Source organism: Sus scrofa, chromosome 3 (assembly GCF_000003025.6).
Source record: "Sus scrofa isolate TJ Tabasco breed Duroc chromosome 3, Sscrofa11.1, whole genome shotgun sequence".
NCBI lineage: Eukaryota > Metazoa > Chordata > Mammalia > Artiodactyla > Suidae > Sus > Sus scrofa.
In genome coordinates, this window is record NC_010445.4 from 58,322,769 (window position 1) to 58,345,693 (window position 22,925).

Here is a 22,925-nt window from a genome sequence, read left to right on the forward strand (position 1 = left end):
TACCTAGGTAAAAATAAAAAAGTCTCCAGAGAAGTTGACAAGACGTCACCTTTACTGAGTACCTATTCTGAGCCAGCTGTTATTCAGAATATATTCTAATATAAGGGTATGCTACCACATCAAGAGTTCTAAATGCGCACACACACACACACATCATCATGATGTTTTTCAATTCACCCAGGAATGAACAGAACAAACTACTATCTTAAAAACTGTAGTTCATTAAATAAGCTGAACTCTGAACGTTCCTAGGCCAGGTATAATTAATGATCTAAAATACCTGTGCATTTAATTTAGGTCATCAGTAATCTTTAATCTTGATTTAAAAAGGGGGGGGGACAGAAATAAATAAAAGTCAAAACTTCTGTTAATGATTAGAACTAGTTGGCGTGAAACTACCTAGATTTCTGAGAAAATGTATCAAATCTAAAAGCGTATCTAGGAGTTCCCCACATGACTCAGCAGAAACGAATCTGACTAGCATCCATAAGGACACAGGTGCGATCCCTGGCCTTGCTCAGTGAGTTAAGGATCTGGCATTGCCATGAGCTGTGGTGGAGGTTGCAGACGTGGCTCGGATCCCTCATTGCTGTGGCTGTGGTGTAGGCAGGCAGCTACAGCTCTGATTCACGACCCCTAACCTGGGAACCTAATATGCATGTGCTGTGGATTCGGCCCTAAAAAGACAAAATACAGGAGTTCCCGTTGTGGCGCAGTGGTTAATGAATCCGACTAGTAACCATGAGGTTGCGGGTTCGATCCCTGGCCTTGCTTAGTGGGTTAACGATCCGGCATTGCCGTGAGCTGTGGTGTAGGTCGCAGACGCAGCTCAGATCCAGCGTTGCTGTGGCTGTGGTGTAGGCTGGTGGCTACAGCTCCAATTCGACCCCTAGCCTGAGAACCTCCATATGCCACGGGAGCGGCCCAAGAAATAGCTAAAAAGACAAATAAATAAAAAGACAAAATACAAATAAATAAAAATAAATAAAAACACATCTATACCCAGAACAACACTGCTCACTTATATATCAAAACAAAACAAACAAAATCCCAGAAGGTTACTTTTTTCTTCACTCAGGACAGAATTAATTTTAAAGAAAATCTGGCTTACAAAAAAAAAAGCAATGTAGGAGTACTCATTGTGGCTCAGCGGGTTAAGAAACCAACACAGTGTCCTTGAGGATGCAGATTTGATCCCTGGCCTCACTCAATGGATTAAGGATCCAGTGTTGCTGTAGCTATGGCACAGGCCTGCAGCTGCAGCTCTAATTCTGACTCCTGGCCCGGGAACTTCGATATGCCGCAGGTATTGCCATTAAAAAAAAAAAAAAAAAAAAGAGCAATGTAAAAATCAAAATTTTGGGAGTTTCCATCGTGGCTCAGCGGTTGGTGAATCTGACTAGGAACCATGAGGTTTCAGGTTCGATCCCTGGCCTTGCTCAGTGGGTTAAGGATCCAGCGTTGCCATGGCTCTGGTATAGGCTGGCGGCTACAGCTCCAATTCTACCCCTAGCCTGGGAACCTCCATATGCTGCAGGAGCGGCCCTAGAAAAGGAAAAAAAAAAAAAAAAAAAAAAAAAATCAAAGTTTTTGCCCATAGAAGTAGAAAATATATATATTTTTTAGAAACACCTCTTCCTGCTGGCAAAGGTACGAAGAGATAGGAATACTCAAACACTGCCAGAGGGCATGGACACAAGTAGGTAACCTTCAGGCAGGGCAATTTGGCAAAACCTGCATATCAAAGCCTTAAAACACCCACACCTTCAGACCTAGTAATGTCACTTCCAGTAACCCTTCCAAAGTAAATAATCAGAGATGGGGACAAGGAGATGATCATTTCTCCACTCTTTTTCATGGCAAAAAATAGATAATAACCTTAATACCAACAAGGGTTAAGTGAATTTTTAAACACTGCATTTATGGGCTTTTGTAGTTATTCAAAAGCATTTACATGGAGTTCCCTTCACGGCTCAATGGTTAACAAATCTGACTAGGAACCATGAGGTGGCAGGTTCAATCTCTGGCCTCGCTCAGTGGGTTAAGGATCCGGCGTTGCCATGAGCTGTGATGTAGGTCGCGGATCTTGCGTTGCTGTGGCTGTGGTGTAAGCCGGAAGCTACAGCTCCAAAAAGACCCCTAGGTCTGGGAACCTCCATGTGCCGTGAGTTCGGCCCTGGAAAAGACCAAAAAAAAAGGATTTACAGCACAAAGGTTAACATCATCAAATGGTTCCTACTGGAAAAGTATGTATTAGGATAAGCTGAGATTCAAAACAGTATACACAACCCACCATATAGGTAATGGGGTTCATAATATATATTTATGAACATGTAAACAGTAAAATGCACTGAAAAGTTAATAGTAGTTATTTTGGAGGTTTTTTTAAACTTTCAGAATTTTCCTATGTTTGTTATTTTCATATATAGAAGTTTTCATTTTTAAGCTTCTTTGCTTTAAAAAAAAAAAAAAAAAAAAAAGGAGTTCCCATCATGGCACAGCAAAAAATGAACCTGACCAGGAACCATGAGGTTGTGGGTTCGATTCCCAGCCTCGCTCAATGGATTAAGGATCCGGCGTTGCAATGAGCTGTGGTGCAGATCGCAGACATGGCTCAGATCCTGTGTTTCTGTGGCTGTGGTGTAGGCTGGCGGCTACAGCTCCAATTTGACCCCTAGCCTGGGAACCTCCATATGCCACCAGTGTGGCCCTAAAAAGCAAAAAGCAAAAAAAAAACCTGAAAAGGAGAATGAGAAAGAAGTGATGTGTAATAAGATCTAGATTTCTAACCCCGCAGATTAAAAAGAATAATCTCTACTCTTTTCAGTTTTAGCCTTGCTGTTGACAGAAGAGGAGGGGGAAAGATACAGTACCAGGCCAGGTGATCTCAGCTTTTCCCCATGACCTTACCTTCTGAAGTGAAAGAAGCGGCAAAATACTGGCGAGTCTTTCTGTTGTTCCTTGTCCTTTCGGAGGCTATCCAGGCGACATTCCCGGCACTTGGGCAGCTGCGCAACAATGTTCACACAGGAGTCATCCTGCACAAAGGCCTCACCGCTCTGCTGCAGCTTCTTGAGTTTGGCTGGGTCTGATAAAACTGACTTCCGGGACGGGGCTACAATAATTAGATGAAGGAAATGGGACCTCAGATTTTTAGAAATCACATCAATATTTGACTGAATTCTATTCAAAGGGTCAGTTTCCTCAAAGGGAGAACTCTTCTCAATTACTGATTCAACTGTAATTTCTAAAAGAAGACAACTAGGAGTCCCCGTCGTGACTCAGTGGTAATGAACCTGACTAGGATCTATGAGGACGTGGGTTCAATCCCTGGCCTCCCTCAGTGTGTTAAGGATCTGGCGTTGCTATAAGCTGTGGTATAGGTCGCAGACACAGCTTGGATTCCACGTTGCTGCGGCTGTGGTGTAGGCCAGTGGCTACAACTCCAATTCGACCCCTAGCCCGGAAACCTCCATATGCTACAGGTGTGGCCCTAAAAAGCCAAAATAAATAAATCAATAAAAATAAAAGACAACTGTCAGAGGAACTAGAAGTTTTCTCCTTAGAAGTATTTCTCATTTGGTGAATCATTTAGCAACTTACAACCCCAAATTCAATATCTAAACTCACGATTATAAGTTAACACATACTTCTAGTCACAACCCTAGATGATAAGATAAACACTTGGGGAAGACTTTCCCAAATCAGGTACTTAATTCAAACTCACTGCAAACTTAGTAATACACAGAAATAGGGTCACCTCAAGAAACATTAGACTGTGCGGAAGTCAATTTTGTCACTCTTCACTCAAAAAAAAAAAAAAAAAAAAAAAAAATAGACTGCCCTAAGGTATGTTTCTAAAGTACTCTGAAAAAGCTACCATTCTAAATATAACAAAAACCAAATAGCTTTCTTGAACAGTCCCCTTGATCTATAAGAGTTACCTTCTCTTTTGTCTCATTTTTGTCTTTTCTAGGGCTGCACCCATGGCAAATGGAGGTTTCCAGGCTAGGAGTCGAATTGGAGCTGTTGCTGCCAGCCTAAACCAGAGCCACAGCAATGCAGGATTCGAGCTGTGCCTGCAACCTATACCACAGCTCACGGCAATGCTGGATCCTTAATCCACTGAGCGAGGCCAGGGATCAAACCCTCAACATCATGGTTCCTTGTCAGATTTGTTAACCACTGAGCCATGACAGGAACTCCAACAAGAGTTACCTTCTAAATGCTTCCAAGAGATGTCAATTTCCCTCATATGCATGTTCCATTCAAGATTAAGAGCACTGGCTAAAGACAGGATTTTGATTTTAAGTGAATGCATAATTTAAGTTTTAATTTACAATGGGCAGAAGAACTTGAAAGGAAATGATAGTATGGTTTCTAAAAAAAAGAGAAAAAAGTAGAGATGTCACAGAAAAGGGCACCCACTGTGTCAGCACAGAAGGGAATCCATTTATAAGTCAGGAGCCTTGAGGAATACAGGGGCTCAACCAACCAGACTGAAAATACTACACAATCTGACGTCAGTTGAATCTACAGACTCAGAACCTGCGGACGGACAACAAAGGAAAACCTGGGACTTGCGTATTCTCGGATGTTTGGTATCTACAGGAGTGGGGCCGGGAATCCTGGAAACAATCCCTCTCAGACACTGAGTGACAACTGTATTTCATATAAAACCAACCAAAAAGACTTTTTCTTAGGGTCCAGGGGAGCTGAGAAGAGGAAAGTAGATTCTTATGCAAACAAAAAACAAAGCCAGAACTTTTGAGGAAGGCTGGTATATAGTATAGTCTTGGAAGAAACTGGAAGTCCTTGAACCAAAGGCAGCTTTAAATAGAAGAAGCATCTTTAATAATTCCCTAGAGGTGTTCTGATCTTACTTCTTTCTTAAGGCAGGACTAGAGCACACTGTAAATGCTAAACAGATGCTGTCAGGCCTTGACCCCTTAAATACTCTTATTCAGTTAGTGAAGTGTGAGAAAGGAGAAAAAATAAAGAGATCAGTAGTTCATGATGGAGTTTTAACTACTCGGATACTGAAAACACACCATCCTTGGAGGTGGACTGGGCTTTCCCAAGGCTGAGTCCAAAGGTTATCTTATCTGTCCTGCCTGGGCTCAAAAGAAGAAATATCTAGAAATAAGCAAGTTGAACTCTCTCTATCTAGCTCTTCAGTGAGGAGAGCAATCATTCTCCCATCAATGATTCAATTCAGAGCAGATCCAAGGAGGAGAAAAAGCAAACTTCTGAGGAGCCACACATCTACCAAACAAGAAAAGGGCAGCTCTTCAACTCCAGCTTGCTTTTGTCTTCTAGCCCCTAAGCAAACACTGGCATAAGGCACAAAAACAGTTTCCATGCCCAGAAGCAACAGTGGTAGAAATAGCACAGAGATCCTGGTAGGCTTACACCTCTTCTTACTCCCCAGCCTCAAGTCCCAGTAGACAGCATGCACCACAACGTAACCAGGTTTTTCATTTCTATTCAAACCATTTTAGTGGGAGCACAGCTGCACAACATATTAAGTAAGACAAAAGCTGGACCCCGTAACTACCTATAATGTGCTTACCAGTATAGAACTTTTACTGTTTCTTCACATAATATTAAAATAATTTGCCTTAAAAACTAGCTCAATGTGAAGGCTGATGACTCAAAAAGGATAAAAAAATAGAACAGGGACTTGGTTATGAATATTCACTTTCTTTGGAGCGTTACATAACTCCTGAGGAACAGTATAATCTTATGCAATTAATTTTATGCAAATTAACAGCTTTATCAACTTAAGTCTCAAAAAGGAAGAAGCTAGGTCCCAAGTACTACTCAGCAAGGAAAATTCTTTTCCAATTCCCCCAATTCCACTTCAAAAAGACCCCCAGTCAAATCCACCCATCTTTTCCCTCTACTTTCAGAGTCTACAGTAAAAGTTGAAGTGTAGACTATTCATTTTTCCTTTTTTTTTCCTTTCTTTTCTTATGGCCATACCTATAGCATACGGAAGTTCCCAGGCTAGGAGGTGAATCGGAGCTGCAGCTGCCAGCCTGTGCCACAGCCACAGCAACACCAGATCCAAGCCATATCTATGACCTCATTGAAGCTTTTGACAATGCCAGATCTTTAACCCACTGAGCAAGACCAGGGATTGAACCCACATCCTCACAGACACTATGTCAGGTTCTTAACCAGCTAAGCCACAATGGAAACTCCTGGCTATTCATTTCTTACATATCTAAAAGAATAACATTTTTATTAGGGTTTTTTTGAAAGTTAATTTTCCCACACTGCTGACAGTTATCAAATGTATTTTTAAATTGTAACAGATCTGAACCTTTTGACATAGTGAAGCCATTTAGCTCTACTAATTCTGGTAAGAGAACATCTGATAACTACCATTACCGGAATGCATCCTAAAACTTAAGTAGTATGAAATGCAATTTTCTCTAAAGAAGAGTACTTAGTTTTAAATTCTAGGTACAACAGGACCTCCCCTAAATCAGAGACTCTGTTGTCTCAGTGCTCTTTAAATTCTTTACCTAAAAATCCCTCTTCTAGAGGTGGGAATACAATTCCCTTTTTAAAAAATTCCAAACGTGGACTACCTGAGTATAAAATTTTAATTACCTTCTCCACCCCAACCTGGATGTTAAGATCAGTGATAGGCTGAAGATAAAGCAATCACCATATTGTTTTAGATTTTTTAATTTTTTGTGTGTTTTTAGGGCTACACCCACAGCATATGGAGGTTCCTAGGCTAGGGGTCAAACCAGAGCTGCAGCTGCTGGCCTACGCCACAGCCACGGCCACAAGGGATATGAGCCACATTTATGACCTACACCACAGCTCACGGCAACACCGGATCCTTAACCCCACTGACTGAGGTCAGGGATCAAACCCATGTCCTCGTGGATACTAGCTGGGTTCGTTACCACTGAGCCACAGTGGGACCTCCTGTTTTAAATTTGATTTCAAATTTTTTTTTCCCTTATTTTTATTTTGTGTGTCTTGTTAAGGGCCACACTCAAGGCATATAAAAGTTCTCGGGCTAGGGATCAAATCAGAGCTGTAGCTGCCAACCTACACCACAGCCACAACACTAGATCCAAGCCTCATCTGTGACCTACACCACAGTTCATGGCAACGCTGGATCCTTAACCCACTGAGTGAGGCCAGGGATTGAACCCGCATCCTCATGGAGGCTAGTCAAGTTCTTATCTTGCAGAGCCACAACAGGAACTCCTCAAAATTATTTTCTTACAAACAAAAATTGGAAACCACCTAATAGGAACCAGTTAAGTCTTACAGTAAATGCACACAATGGAATCCTTGAAGCATTTAAAAAGTTGATAGACACCTATACTAATCCACTGGGTAAAACTGTTGGTATAAACTCATTTGAGTAATACAGTTTATCTGTGTTTCTATATATACGGAACCAGGGCCACCAAAATATTAACAATAATCATTTCTGAGAAGATTTGGGGATTTTACTTTCTTCTTTGAACTCTTCTGACTGTATATGAACTTTCATATACAGTCACTGTCAGATTATTTTCTCATAAGGAAAGGAGATATGTATGTAGCCAGTACCATCTCTCACCTTCTACGAATAAAGATATGAAGAAACACTCACCATTCTGGATTTTATTGTTGCTTCTTGTACAACAGCTCTCACCATCTCCTTTTACCGAAGACTCCTTTAAGTTCTGTGTCTGGCAACCTAAAGTTGGAGGCTCTACCTTTTTTTCCACACAACTATCGGAGCTATTACTACTGACACCTGCTTTCTCTTCTGGCTTATTAGAAAGGACATCAGATGTGGAAGGTGCATGTTCTAGGTGCTTCTGCAGTTCAGGAGTACCAGCAATTTCCGCTTCTGCTGCAGAAGGCGGCTTTGTAGGTGAGCACTCCTTAGGAAGGCCAGATGATGATGGAGGAAGAGGCTCCAAGCTGTTTTCCTGACCAGTGCTGGTCTTCAGCTGGGTACAGCTTCCTTTTGGTTCACTCAGGGTTTTTAGGTCTCCAGTTCCAATCTGAGAGGACTTTGAAGATAGCAACCCTACTTTACAGACAACTTCTGGTTTTGTTCTCAGTATTTCAGGTTTTGTATTTAGACAGGAAGAAAGTTCTGGTAAAATCTGTTTATGACACCTGAAAAAGACAATATGCAAAACTAGCATCCAGACCCTCTTTCATTTCTTCCTTATCTTCCAAAAACAATTGTTTGGCTCTCTAAGGTCACCAGTGTGAAAGAGAAAAGAAAACCAATTGTATAAGAGAATTTAGGATAGGTTTCTGTGAGCTGGAGTTAAAAGTAATCGGTTAATGGCTATGCAAAAATTATCCTTAACCCTAAGAAAAATACAATCCTAAATCTTATCTGCAACTCTTCATACATCTTTTACTACTTCAAGTTACTTCTGCTTCTTACAGCATAATGAACCTTAGCTTTCCCTCAAAACAAACTGAACATCACATGGAACCAAAACCACCACCAGCACAAAACCCTGTCTGGTTTTGAACATGTAACCAGCCTTAGCACTGGATAATTTCATTCTTGTTTAGTCAGTGATCAGGACTCACAACAAATAGAAGAGTTGGCTGACTGTTCACAGAGCAAGCTGCTGTCCCTTCAACCCCAACAGGGGTATCCTTTTTTTTTTTTGTCTTTTTTCCCCTCTGCTTCCCAGGACTGCATCTGAAGCATATGGAAGTTCCCTGGCTGGGGAATCAGAGCTGCAGCTGCTGGCCTAAGCCACAGCTCACACCATGCTGGATCCTTAACCCACAGAACGAGGCCAGGGTTTGAACCAGCATCCTCATGGATACTAGTCAGACTCGTTACCAATGAGCCACAATGGGAACTTCCAGGAGTATCCTTAAAGAACTTTTGCGTCTCTAAATTTCATCCTAAAGTTCTTTCCCCAGCAAAATGCAAAATCCTTCCTGCTCCATCTTTTTTCCTGCCTCTAATGAAGGATCTTATCGTTGGGAAGTTCTCATTTAAACACTCATCCTGGACATCTTTGCTCAGACACCAAACTTCTTAACCCTTCCCTCTTTCTGCTCTGAAGAACACTCTACCCTCTATCCGACTGCTATGCCATCCTCCACGCTCTATCCCAGGCAGCCCACTTTCCTCCAGTGAACCCACCTTACTGCAGTGGTTCTTCAAGCCCACCTCTCTACACCAGTCTCTGACCCATATCTTGAGGCTTTATCTACTGCCTACACAGGCCAACACCCCTTCTAAAAGAGACCCTTTCCTTAATACTCTTCTGTAAACCTTGTAACCACTTGAAATCTCGGGTTAGATTTTTCACCTTCAACTATAAATTAGTAACTCTATCTCCTAACTATGGCTTCCTCATTTCTATGACCTAATACTTTCTCTGCTGCCCCATTTCTCACCTACACTTGAAGTCCCAGCTGATGAGAACCACTCACCAGAACCCTGTCTCCCCTCCTCCACACTCCCATTGACCTCAGTCTTTAACATACAACCAATCTGCTCCCTATTCCTTGAAAGTAGACGTCTATTCTACAACTGTCTACAGTATTTCAATTAACCATTCTCACTGTATCAAGAAAGCTGCCCTTCCGTCTTATCCCCTTCTGTTCCATAACCTTTTGTATGCAGTTTTGTATATGCCCCAATACCCTTTTCACCTCTGAAGGCACCTGAACAACATGGAAACTAACGTCCCTGGACAACCTGAGGTACAAGAAACAGCAAGTCATCACATCAAGTTTTAGCTTTGCTAATACGCTATGAAACACAGAATGGAGGGTCAGTCTTGCCATCTGAGTAATGTCAGCTGAGATAGAAAGAACCATGGCCAGAAGAACCTTTCTTCATATCAGGATAAAACACTGTTTTTTGGGGTTTTTTTTTTTTTGGTCTTTTTGATATTTCCTTGGGCCGCTCCTGCGGCACATGCAGGTTCCCAGGCTAGGGGTCGAATTGGAGCTGTAGCCACTGGCCTACGCCAGAGCCACAGCAACGCCAGATCTGAGCCGCATCTGCAACCTACACCACAGCTCACGGCAACACCGGATCGTTAACCCACTGAGCAAGGGCAGGGACCGAATCCGCAACCTCATGGTTCCTAGTCGGATTCGTTAACCACTGCGCCACGACGGGAACTCCAGCATAAAACACTGTTAACATCTAAGTACTCACCCTTGAGGAATTTTTGCTCCAAGGTTAGGTGGAGAGTTGGCGGCCTGAGGGGTGTTCTGCTGTCTCGGGTCCTTACTCGGCGGAGTTGCTGCAGTACAGCCAAGCAGTATCTCCTTAAAAACTGTTGTGGGAACAGACTGTACTGGACACACACTGGGAGAGGCCTAAAAGATACCAAACCAAACAGGTATTAAAAGGAAAGCCTCTAGCTGAGGCATTACAAAGTGCTAGCAAGATTCAACTTCATTTGCTTGGTTTAGTAGCAAACAAGCACAATACCATCACCAAATAAAAAGAACAGGATAGGAGAACAAGTAATAAATCACAAAATAAGGGCTTATACCTGAGGGCTATTAAATAAGTCACTCCAGCTTTTCACAAAACTTGAGTCTTCCTATAAAAGATCACAAAAGCTGATCTTTTACAGATCTCTGAATCATTATGCCAGGAAAATGCAGCCATGTGGCAATTACTTCAACAATGCAATGCACAGAAGTGAGCTTATAATCGACAGTCTTCAAATGGTGGCAGCTTCACATGCATTCAGTTCAACATTACTGAGTGCCCACCACGCACTTACTGCGCAGACTGGCAGGAGACCAGACCACATAGGACTCTTGCAGGCAGTGGTGCCTACTGGGTACCAACATAAGCCTTTACAATGCAAAAGGGTTGAGGACATGGTTCTTGCTCGTATGTTGGCTCATCGAGTCATAAAGGTCATCCCAAGCTGCAAAAAATATCAAGTCATGACAGGCCTGTGGGACAAAGTTAGGACACTTGTCCCCTTCCCTTCTTGTGTAGTTGCATCTTTACAAAAATGTAAATAATGGACCAACTTCTTCCCAGTTCATACTATCCAAAAAAACTTCCCACCACAGAAGAAGAAGGAAGAGATAAAACTCAACTGCAGACACCTATACGGCCTCTGACTATAAAGCAGGTGAGATCTACCAACCATCGTCTCCAGAGTCTTCACAGATGCTTACATTTCAAGTCACAGCCGACTCCATCTCCCTCACCACAATGACCTTTACATTCACCTCACCTTCAAATCTAAACCTGAAGAATTTTCAAAGCTGTTTCCATCTTCTGGTTACTACTAAAAGTTGATGCAGAACTTCCCTTAGTACGTTCTTAAAACCTCACAATTCTGAATGTCTTTTTTTGGCAGACATTTACTCTAATAGCCTTGAAAATACTGTCTAGTACATGCTAAATAAAAATATCTGAAAAATAAGACTTTACTTAATCACTATTTTAAGTTTTGGCATAGCTTCCAACTATGTAAAATAATAAATTGCCAGATCACACAGTAGACTACTGTCAGCTCCATGCTGGTTAAATATTAGCTTAGTGCTCCCCAGAAAGACCTGGGGAGGACGCTCTGGACACTGCTTTAAGGATGTCCTTGGGATAGCCTACTTGACCTCTCTGGGCCTCAGTTTCCCAAACCTCAAAATGAAGAAATTAGATAAATTTATTCCTAAAGTCCTTTTCAACTCTATTTCCCAATTCTCTGGTAAAAGTTTAGCCTCCCCAGGTTTAACTGCCAAGTCATTTCAAAATGCTTATTCAAGATTCACTTTTGCCACGCATCTTCCCTCACATCACCTTCCTTATTCTGAATGATGCTTGGGGTTAATGCACTGATAGAATATCCTTCTTAAATTCCTCTCTTAAGAGTAATGTACTTAAGTAATTTAGATCACAAACTTTGGCATAAATTTTTATTCTGTACGATATCCACTGAACTGTTCAAGCAAAAAAACTCTCCATCTCATTTCCCATATCTGACCAATGAACGAGGAAATCCTGTCTCTATTTCCAAAATGTTTGTGGAATCTATAAATTTCTTTCCATGCCACCACTACCACCATCTTTTCCCCTAGTATACTAACTGGCCTGACTTTGTTCCATTTTTGCCTGAACCTTCTACCTCCTTTCTAAAATTTATTCCACCACAGAGCACTCTTTATTAATCAATCAGATGGTGGAGCTGCCTACAAGAATTCTATGTGGTCTGGTCTGCACCAACCTGCACCACTCAACTCTATCAGCTTCCTTTCTGGTCTTCCAACGTTCTAAGCTCTTTCTTGCCTGCATCTCTGTACTTGCTATTCCCTCTGTCTGGACAGTTTCCATATGGCCAGCTGGTTCCAGTTCCATCCTTCACCCTCAAATCTGCTCAACTGTCACCTCAGCATCTCTGACCACTCTTTCTGAGGCAGTGACCCACAACCTTATGCTTTATGGCATTACCATGTTTTTAGCTTTTGTTGTGCTACCACACTGTGAAAGTGCCTGAATTTCCTTTTTTACTATCAGTCTCCTCCCAATGAACCGTCAACTCCTATGGGCAGAGACTGCTCTTACATCCACTGTTATACCTTCTAAAGCCAGGCATGTAGCAGTTGTTCATAAGACTGGTGGAGTGCATGAATGAAGAAATGCTATTAGCACTTGTTATTTCAAAATAGCTAGAAATAAGTCTTATGAGTTACCTCAAAAGCCAGGCAGTAGTGCTCACCAATGTCTAGCACATATTAAATGTTCAATAAGTATTTGTTAGCGAGTGGGACGGAGGAACAGAGGGGAGGAAGGAGGACTCTGTTGTTTTCACAATGGAGCCTCAACACATCAAGAAAAAGATGTGGAGAGGAGTGGCAGCAACAGCAAAGGATTTAAGAGCATTGGGTCCTGGTGTTAGACCTGGTTGGAATCCAGTCTCTGACACTTCCTGGCACACTATTTAACCTCTCTAAGCTTTGGTTTCCCCGGTCGTAATAAGGAGTAATGAATGAGAGTACTGACAAGGAAGGAGAGTAATGTCGCATACTATACAGGACTGTGCTTTACCACAGTGCCTGGCCCCCAGATTAGCTGTCCCAGAGGAGAAAAATATCATGAAATATTTCTCAGTTCCGTCATCATGTGTAAGAATTAGCATAACCTAGGATACTTTTCCTTTAAGGAACTGAAGCATATCACTCTACAGCTTTCCTAAGGTTTAGCTCGACAGGGATAGAGCTCCAATCCAAAACCCGTCTCCACGTGCAACCACTGCACTGGCCTCTGACTTGACAAGGGTCAAAGTTTCTTCTTACCTGAAGAGTTTTCCCTGAAGGTCTTCTATACCAGTCATGGCAATAGTTCCTCCCTGCCAGCAGACGGAGATAATATAATTGAGTGTATGGTGGTATTCTAAAAAGGACACTGCTGGCTCACACTCCTCAGCAGACTCACTCTGTTAACTGGGCAACATCCTAACTCTGAGGAATAGTCTACTAGGCAGAGAAGACCTTCAAGGAGCCAGATGTTACTGGCAAACAGGTTTACCTTCTCCAAAAATATCCATCGAGAGTCTCGTCTACCTAACCCCAAACTCCTATCATCCAAAACCACCAAACTTTGTGCCAGTCCAACACATCTGGAAAGTGCAAACACAGTAAGATGTGTGCCAAGGGTGTTACTGTACTCACCTTTCACTCACATTTAAATGACCTCCCTTTCTTTCCCCAATTCTTCCTTTACCTCTCCATCTTTCTTGAAATCTATGCTAGGCCAGTGTTTCCAACAACTTGCCTGATTACAAAAATCACCCAGGATAAAAAAAGAGCATTTACTGATATGGAAAAATACAATGTACTACTGTAAAGGACTCAAGGAAGCTACACAAGAGTATGGTTTTTAGTTTATTAAAAGAAAGAAAGAAAGAAAGCCTCCATGAATATAAAGGGAAAAGAACAAAAATAAATAAAAAATAAAAACCAGGAGGAGGATAGGTATTCCAAAACATGAAGTGTGAAAGTCTCTGAAAAGTATGACAGTGAGTGCTGTTTCTTTTCTTTACTATGCCTTTCTGGGTTAGCTATATATATATATATATATATATATGTATATGTATATATATATGTGTGTATATATGTGTGTATATATATATATGTATATGTATATATATGTGTATATATATATATATTTTTTTTGGTCTTTTTGTCTTTGTTGTTGTTGTTGTTGTTGCTATTTCTTGGACCGCTCCCGCGGCACATGGAGGTTCCCAGGCTAGGGGTTGAATCGGAGCTGTAGCCACCGGCCTACGCCAGAGCCACAGCAACGCGGGATCCGAGCCGCGTCTGCAACCTACACCACAGCTCACGGCAACGCCAGATCGTTAACCCACTGAGCAAGGGCAGGGACCGAACCCGCAACCTCATGGCTCCTAGTCGGATTCGTTAAACACTGCGCCACAACGGGAACTCCAAGCTATATATTTTTAAATGAGAATAATCTTTCCTTTAATATAAGAATCTCTATCTTGAAAGTAAGTGTAATATAAAGAATAACTTTCATAGAAAAAGTAATGTCTAAAACATCAATATCCTGTGAGAATTTACTCTCCCCAACTTCCTTTAGAATGAAAAAATGACCAGCATAGGTCTTAAGAGCTGAAGCAGACATTTTTTAAACATCAAATTTATTTTCAGATTTTAGAAGCAGAAATTAAGGCTCAAAGAGGTTGAGGGACTGACTAATCTCCCAGCCAAAGGTCAGGCTCTTCTGAAAAAGTATCTTCTACTGGGCCCAGCAATCAGTTCGGCAGCACACAAACGTACTGAGCTGGACCATATGCTGACAGACAGCAAAAAGACGTGCTCCCTGCCCTTCAAGAGTGTGAGTCAGGAAGAGAGGATCACTTATCTAGGTATGTATTACCATACTGTACGAGCACCTCCTTCCAAGTTATAAATTTACTTGATTAATTACCTATCACATCACTGATAAACTTGACACTCTGAAGAAATGGCACCTTGCCCAACAGGAGGTCAACACCAGTCCTGCTTGGACCCCAGGTTGATTTCTCCATGATACATCATCAGGATGCATTTCTACTCCCTGCTCCCCTCCCCAACATAACGTTGTGTGGTTCTCCTTTTCATCTCACTATTTACACTGATACATTCTCTATGACAGGCAACACCCAATCGACTTCTCCAACTGCCCTTTTATCACCTCTACCCCAAGATGGCTAACAATCTACCCAATGCCAAAACCTGACAGGTTATTATTATTCTACTCTGTTTCTCTTTCAGCTTTTAATACCATGGATTACAGGACAATATCCCATGTAAGATTACCACTAAAATGCAATAATCATATTCTCAATTTATAGTCCTTAATACATTACCTCCCCCTTGAAAACTGTAAGGACAAATGAAATACTAATTTTCATAATCAACTCTTCATTCTTTCCTGAACCACCTAAGGTTAAGCCTACACACTTGGAAGGAAGACAGAGGTATTAGATACCTTGGTTTACAAAGCTTCTGGTCAAGTGTCAAAGCTCCTGTTTCCGGTACATAAGCTTAAGACACGGGAAAGCCAATCAGCCTAGCTGCCCAGATTCTTAAGTATCTGTGTAGCACATGCTGACTTTTGTTCTAATTGATGTTGTAGTCCAGTCTGCCCCAATCCGAAACTGTAGATTCATTAATTGACCCTGACCCACTCTCTCATGCCATCTCTAACTCTACCTTGCTCCCCCAGACCCCAATGGTCCTCTAAAATGCTGCCAACAATCATAATATAAACTTGGTCAATTTTAAAATTCTAAACTCCAACCTGGAGCAGAGCATCATAAAGGCGTTTCTGACCACTTTAATGCAGTAAACTATGCATGTGACACCAATGCATTTGGATACCTAAGCTGTGAAAGGTATTTGAATTGTAATAGGGCCTAAAGATTCAACTCACTTAAAAAAGAATCAGTCTTAGCCACCGTCCCCTTTCCCCCCCACCCCTTCACCATCAGATTTCTAAATCTGTCCCTGTCATTTATAACCCAGTTTATCCCAGTCCCCCAGTCCCTATTTGGCTAGTCAATCTAGCCCAATCCTTTGGGAATTCTGAATAAAACTGCCCCACTGCGTACGCTGTGATGCTATGAAGACCTGTACTAAATACAAAGCATAGTAAAACAGGGCATTTGATCTGGTCTGGTTTATAGATTAAAGTGATGGCAGAGATATTAGGTATGGCTTCCCCTGAGGAAGCAACACCACATTAGGAAGATAAATGAGAGTTAATTAGAGTGAAGATGGAATTAGAAGAGAAAGGAGAACAGTGAATCCTGAGGTTGGAGAAAGCATGAGATATATGAAGAGCTAAAGAAAGCCAGCTTCTTTACAACACAGGAGAGGGAAAAGCTGACAGCCTTAAGTTTCTTGATCCAAATCCTAACTATTTCAGAGCAGAATAAAAGCTAGTACTTGAACTAACAATGTCATTCATAGAAATCTGTAATTTTCTAGGCAGAAATTACTAATGGCAAACCAACCACTTCCTTCAAAAAGCAAGTGTGTTGTGATTCACCTAATTATAAATGACCAATCAAATCTCTCTATTATTGAGAGGGGAACTCTATTTCAACACCGAATCTACTCAGAATTCTAAGGTTCCTGCCCTTTTCTTACGCTGTTACAATTTGATACACACAACTCAATTTATCTTCACAAACATCTCCATAGGGAGAAATGATTAAATCTATTAAGAATTTTAGGCAAACATCAAAAACTAAACTTTCTTTTACAAAAATTGTGAACCAGAAACTTATATTATCTCCATCTGCTTCAGTATAGAAATTATGGCCAAGATCTGGGACTAGTAAAAAGCAGACACAACAGCACAGAAGAGCAGAAAAGAGAGCTTTATAACCACTAAACACACTGGCCATGCACTGTGAGAATTAAAGAAGACTTTACACAAGTGACAAAGATAAATCAAGGTTACCTCAGAGCAAGACTTTGCTTGTTTGGAAACCAGGCTTCCATTATTCTCAGAAGACTTGCGTTTTACAGCTCCAATTCTTGTAGAATTACCTAAAATAGTTACAAATAGGTAAATTGGCTTCTCTGTTTCTCTTAATGTGAAAAGGAAAAAGGAGAGCAAAGATTTTAAACAATATATCTTACCACATGTCACAAAGTTATCATGTACAACTTCAACATGAATCAGTGATGGATCGACAATTTTCAGCGCTGGAATCTTAAAAATAAATAAAAGAAAGATCCTGGGAAATTTTTAAATGCTCAGTAACATACCTGAAATTAGCTCTATTAAAATAACAATGGGGACTTCTAACACATCATTTATTTTTAAAATAACGGTGGGAGTTCCCATGTGGTGCAGCAGAAACAAATCCGACTAGGAACCATGAGGTTGCAGGTTCGATTCCTGGCCTTGTTCAGTGGGTTGAGGATCCAGCATTGCTGTGAGCTGTGGTGTGGGTCACAGACACGGCTCAGATCTGGCATGGCTATGGCTCTGGCGAAGGCCAGCACCTATAGCTCCGGGTGGACCCCTCCCCTAGGAAACTCCATATGCCTTGGGTGTGGCCCTAAAAAGACAAAAAAACAAAAATAAAATAAAATAAAGGGTTGTACCTTTTTCTATTACAGTATTTTAATATAAAAGAATAAAGATGTTTAGCTCCTATATCATAATTCCTTTTTATAATTTTCTTCCCCTGTCAAGTTATCTTACGTGCAATTATCATCTTTACCTCCTCACAGTTGACTTGAAGAGTTTTTGATGCTGGGTTTCCATTTACAATGGTTGCAGAAAACCACTGGGTAGATGGGTCCAAGCTATAAATTTTCACTTCTGAACCAACTAAGTTTTTGTCGCCTTAAAAAAAAAAAAAAAAATCCTTAGAACAATTTGCATTATCTCCCCACCAAACCATTATCCAGGATAATCTTTTTCCAAGTCTTTAAAAAATGCAGTAGACAAAAGTAAACATTAAAAGATATTGCTATAAACACAAGAAGACAGACATTTCAGTAAAGCTAGGGGGACATTTAAACTTTTATTTTAGAGCTTCATTTTCCTATTGGTTTATCTTATTAAGAGTTGCAATATATTTATCCTGGCATTTATATCAGACCACATATCAGATAACTGATTTTGAGACTTAATTCACTCTGCTATGCAGAGTTTTAGAGGATCCAAATTCAGGAACCTCAAAAAACTGTTCAATCTGCTGAAATACTTATGATTGTGAAATTCACCAAGAAAATCAGCAACAGTAAATGGTAAGATCGGGATTACCAAATAGACATTTTATCAATTTTATAAGACTAAAATCCCAAGCATGTCAAATTCCATATCAAAATATAGCTGAGCTTGTTTTCTGTTTGTTTGTTTTGGCCACACCTGCAGCATGCAGGAGTTCCAGGGCCAGGGATCAAACCCATGCCACAGTTATGACCTGTGCCACAGCTGCAGCAACGCCAGATCCTTAATCCACTATGCCTCAAGGGAACTTCCCCAGCTGAGGTTTTTAAATATCTACTTTACTTTTATCATTTCCACATCATCTTTAAGCTTTCCAAATTGCAGAAGCTTTAGATATATTATACATAAGGTCTTCCAATCACCTAGTTGCATGAGAAAAGCAGCAAAGGGATTTCTAAAAAATTAGAAATTGTAATGATCAAATGAGTGAGAAGGGCTAAAACATAGCTTTTTATAGACCACAACTATCATCAACAGATAATCCACATACCTTGTAAAAGATGGCTTTCATCCAAATGTTTTACAATCAAAGCTTGAAATTCTTTACTGACATTCTGATTATCCATAAGGGAAAGTCGAAGATTGTTTACATCCTGAAAAATGGAAAATCATTACATTTTTAGGTAACAAGAATAGCTGTTTAAATTACAGTGGATATTTCAGTTTAATCAGAGAGATTAAAATAGTGTCAAAATTAGTTATCTGATGGCACCAAATCACAGCCACTACAATGACTGGACAGGTCAAATGGTAAGAAAACATCAAGGTATCACAGGCATAAGGCAGAAAGTGAAGTCACCCCAAGCTAAGAGAGTGACAGATACCAAGAGTGGCTCAAAGCTTAAGTGTAAATAGGACACAACTTGGGCTATGGGAAATATAAGCAAACCAGTGGGATGAACTGGGAGTTTGGGGTTAGTAGATGCAAATTATTACATTCAGAATGGATAAGCAATGAGGTCCTACTGTATGGAACAGGGAACTATATCCAGTCTCTTGAGAGAGACCACGGCTGAAGATAATATAAGAAAGGCCAGGTATATATATGGTATATATATGTATGACTGGGTCACTTTACTGTACAGCAGAAATCGGCACCAATTGTAAATCAATGCTACTTTAACATTAAAAGAAAAAAAAACCACACAGATCCTTAGTGTCAATTCATTGAAACTACTATTTTTAACAACAAAAAAAAATCACTTCACACAGATTCATTTAACCAAACTAGAATTTCAAACATATTCTTCTTTATAAAGGGTGATAGAACATGATAGAAGATAATATGAGAAAAAAAGTATATATATGTATAACTGGGTCATTTTGCTGTACAGCAGAAAGTGACAGAACACTGTAAATCAACTTTAATGAAATTTTTTTTTAAAGGAATAAAAACAAAACAATAACAACAACAACAAAAAAACGGTAAAGGGGGGTGGGAGAGACAAAATCTCAGTGGAGTTCCGGTCGTGGCACAGTGGAAATGAATCTGATTAGGAACCATGAGGTTGCGGGTTCGATCCCTGGCCTTGCTCAGTGGGTTAAGGATTTGGCGTTCCATGAGCTGTGGTGTAGGTGGCAGACATGGCTTGGATCTAGTGTTGCTGTGGCTCTGGGGTAGGCCGGCGGCAACAGCTCCAATTAGACCCCTAGCCTGGGAATTTCCACATGCTGCGGGTGCAGCCCTAAAAAGAAAAAAAAAAAAAATCTGAATGAATAGCCTAAGTCTTCAGCAAGCCAGTTCTGAAACATTCGGATTCTTGGCAGCTCTATTTCTGGCACAATTCCATAGTGTTCTGGCTTTGAGTGTACACTCGGTTATGATAAATGTATACGGAAACTGTCAATAGGAATAACCTGCCAAACCCAAACTATACAGCACTGAAGCCCTTCCAATAGCAGGCCTTCATGCTTTTCTGCCACTGTGAAATGAGTACATAGTGATCAAAGATAGTTCATCCGTTTCTCCCACTGGCAAGAAGAGTCTGTAAGGGAGACCATGGTTGAAAAATGCATTTCTTAAGCCAAGTAACATTAGACTTAATCTAGAGTCTTCAGAAAAGCTCAACATTAATTACCAGAATGGGCCATGTGTTTTTTTTTTTTTTCCCCCTCGTGCTACCGATATTTCAAAATATTTAAAATGTGTTCTCCAACTCCTACTATTAGACAATATAGCATGTTAATGGGGAGAGCAGCAAATAAGGTAGAATAATTGTACTCTGCCTAGAAGAGTTTTAGGACTCTTTAAAAGTGCCAGATAACTGACCTGGATACTTTGTCCTTTTTCTTAGCCACCGATAACTAAGACATTTTCAATCCAAAAGACAGACTTAAGTTTCAATTCCAAATTCTGCATATGCCAAATGATTTTCAGATTCTCTGTTCATTACTTAGGGCAAGCATCCTACTGTGGTAACTACGTTGCTTAGAATAGTTTCACACAGTAGAAGCCTTATGTGATCATCAGTATCTACAAGAGAATGCTCTGAAGCACTAAACTTTGGCCACTATTATCATTAGTGAAAGTCAAGCGCCTACATCATAGTCCTCCTCTATTAGTAACAACACTCACAATGACAGCACAAAGAGAACCTCCCTGAGAATAAATAAAAACTTACTGATCTTTTTTAATCTCAAGAAACAAAACTGAGTTCTACTTTAACTGAAAAGGTTAGACACATGAAAAATGTAATAAAAAAAAAAAAAAACCTGTCTCCAAAACAATGCTAAGAAGTAAAAACTACTCTACTGCTCAGTAAAGCAGATATTCACAGGTCCTCCTGTGTGTTCTGTGATCCTTAAGAATAGGGAAAATATTAAGATGCCTTTCTGACATATGAAAGTAACTTGCATCTGCAATTAAGCAAAAGCATCTTCCTCTGTTCCATTTACTTAAACACTACCAAGTTCAGAGTGTGAATCTTGTTCTCACTCCCCTTTCAGGATATGGAGATAAAAGTGAGACTTGAGTACAGAAAAGCTGGTACTCTGAGTTTTCCAATACAGGCCCAGCAATGGCAATGATCAATGGCTCTAAACTGCCTTTTAGCAATTAAACTGGCTTAATTATTCACAGCCATAGAAACAAGTCAGGCAACAAAATACAAGTGGGTAAAGGGGATTATTGAGTTTCATAAATGACATCTAAAAGACCAATGTTATTATACAGCCAACATTATTCCTGAGGTACTGATCTGTGGAGATAATCTGTGTGTTCTTCCCCTCCATCCCTACATTTTTATAATAAAAGAAAAAAACCACATATGAGCAAGACCCAAGAGCCTAAATGTTGTGAAGAAAAACGTGGGAGTTTCGCGAGCTAACTATAAAGAATAAGAATACACACACACATTTGATTCATATTGTTTGTGGTAATTATGGTCTTTACGTCTCCTCAACCCTGTGCTGGTGAATGCTGGCTGAATCACTGCTCCTAGAGGAAAGATGGGTTAGGTTCCTTCAAGCCTCTGGTCACGACATTTTCATCAACCAATCAACACATAGCCTTGTTTTCTGTGTCTCTGTTGAGAAACATTATATAGTATATAGTACTACATTACTAACCTTGAATTCACAGCCACTATATCTCACGGCTGAATGAAACTTACCTAATACATGTACTTTCTCCCTAAACACATCACAGCTTCCTTGCGCTTCAGCACTACACTTGGGGGCCACTTCAACAGTAAAATCAACAACAATAAAAGCACAAAAATTCACTACTAAATAGATCTTAAAAAGGACACTTGCAGCAGGAGAGATGAAACAAAAGGCAGAGTGTCACCTTACTTGACCTCAGCTGGGAACATGTGTCACACAACTCAAAATTTTCACCACTCTGCACATGTCTGTGAACGGCTGTGAAAGCACCAAAGCACTGATTTGGGACTTACAAATATATTTTAGCAAGTAAGCAAATTCCCAAATATAGAATCCTTAAATATTGAGGACAAACATGCTTATAGATATTATGTGTGTTTGTGTGTGTGTGTGTATGAATGATAGTCAACCTTTAAAATTATTTTCACATCACCTAGGAGTTTCTATACACAACAACATCAACTGTAGTACCTTTAGCTTTCTGACTCCAAATAAAGAGTACCAACCCAAAGGCTAACATTGAACAATAATATCTAACAACTCAACTGCTGATGGGATGGGTCCTTTTTTGTTAGAAATCTGAATTATCTGAATTAGGACAAGTAACATCAAAATTTTCATCCTCATACTAAAGGAGTTTGTATTTCTACTTTTAGAGTTTAATATTGTTCCTATGTTTTACCTGTATAGGCTTCAAAAGGTCTTTAGAAAGAAATACTCTTTGTTGATCTCCCAAAAAGCGAATAGATGTTATAGATCCTAAACCAGCTTTGTCCAACAGAGGTTTATACATCTGAAACAAAACAAAATGTTTTGGCATCATAACTGCTGTCAGCAAAACTCTGAAAATGGGAACTGTGGGAACTGACAATTTTCTTTTTTTGGCTAAACCCATGGCATGTAGAATTTCACAGGCCAGGGCTGAACCTGCGCCACAGCAGTGACCTGAGCCACTGAAGTGACAATACCAGATCCCTAATCCACTGCATCACAGGAGAGCTCCTAGGACTGGCAAATTTCCATATACACAGAAAGAGATTAAGCCATTCAATTTTTTATTTATTATCAG

The 22,925-nt window shown here is 40.3% G+C and overlaps 1 protein-coding gene across 5 annotated transcripts in view; it reads right to left on the reverse strand.

Annotated features, from left to right (window-relative positions):
- KDM3A (lysine demethylase 3A) overlaps window positions 1–22,925 on the reverse strand; it is a 54,892-nt gene that overhangs the window by 22,660 nt on the left and 9,307 nt on the right. For 3 of the 5 annotated variants that reach the window (XM_003124935.6, XM_005662401.3, XM_013995985.2), the window contains exons 4-11: window positions 22,539–22,649; window positions 18,744–18,846; window positions 17,739–17,863; window positions 17,149–17,221; window positions 16,967–17,055; window positions 10,181–10,344; window positions 7,631–8,148; window positions 2,911–3,115 (exon numbers count right to left, since the gene is read on the reverse strand). In XM_003124935.6, coding sequence (XP_003124983.3) covers window positions 2,911–3,115; window positions 7,631–8,148; window positions 10,181–10,344; window positions 16,967–17,055; window positions 17,149–17,221; window positions 17,739–17,863; window positions 18,744–18,846; window positions 22,539–22,649 — 1,388 coding nt within the window. Of the gene's footprint in view, window positions 1–2,910; window positions 3,116–7,630; window positions 8,149–10,180; window positions 10,345–10,760; window positions 10,911–13,287; window positions 13,341–16,966; window positions 17,056–17,148; window positions 17,222–17,738; window positions 17,864–18,743; window positions 18,847–22,538; window positions 22,650–22,925 lie in introns of all 5 variants that reach the window. The other 2 variants (XM_021087280.1, XM_021087281.1) reach the window with 2 other exon arrangements.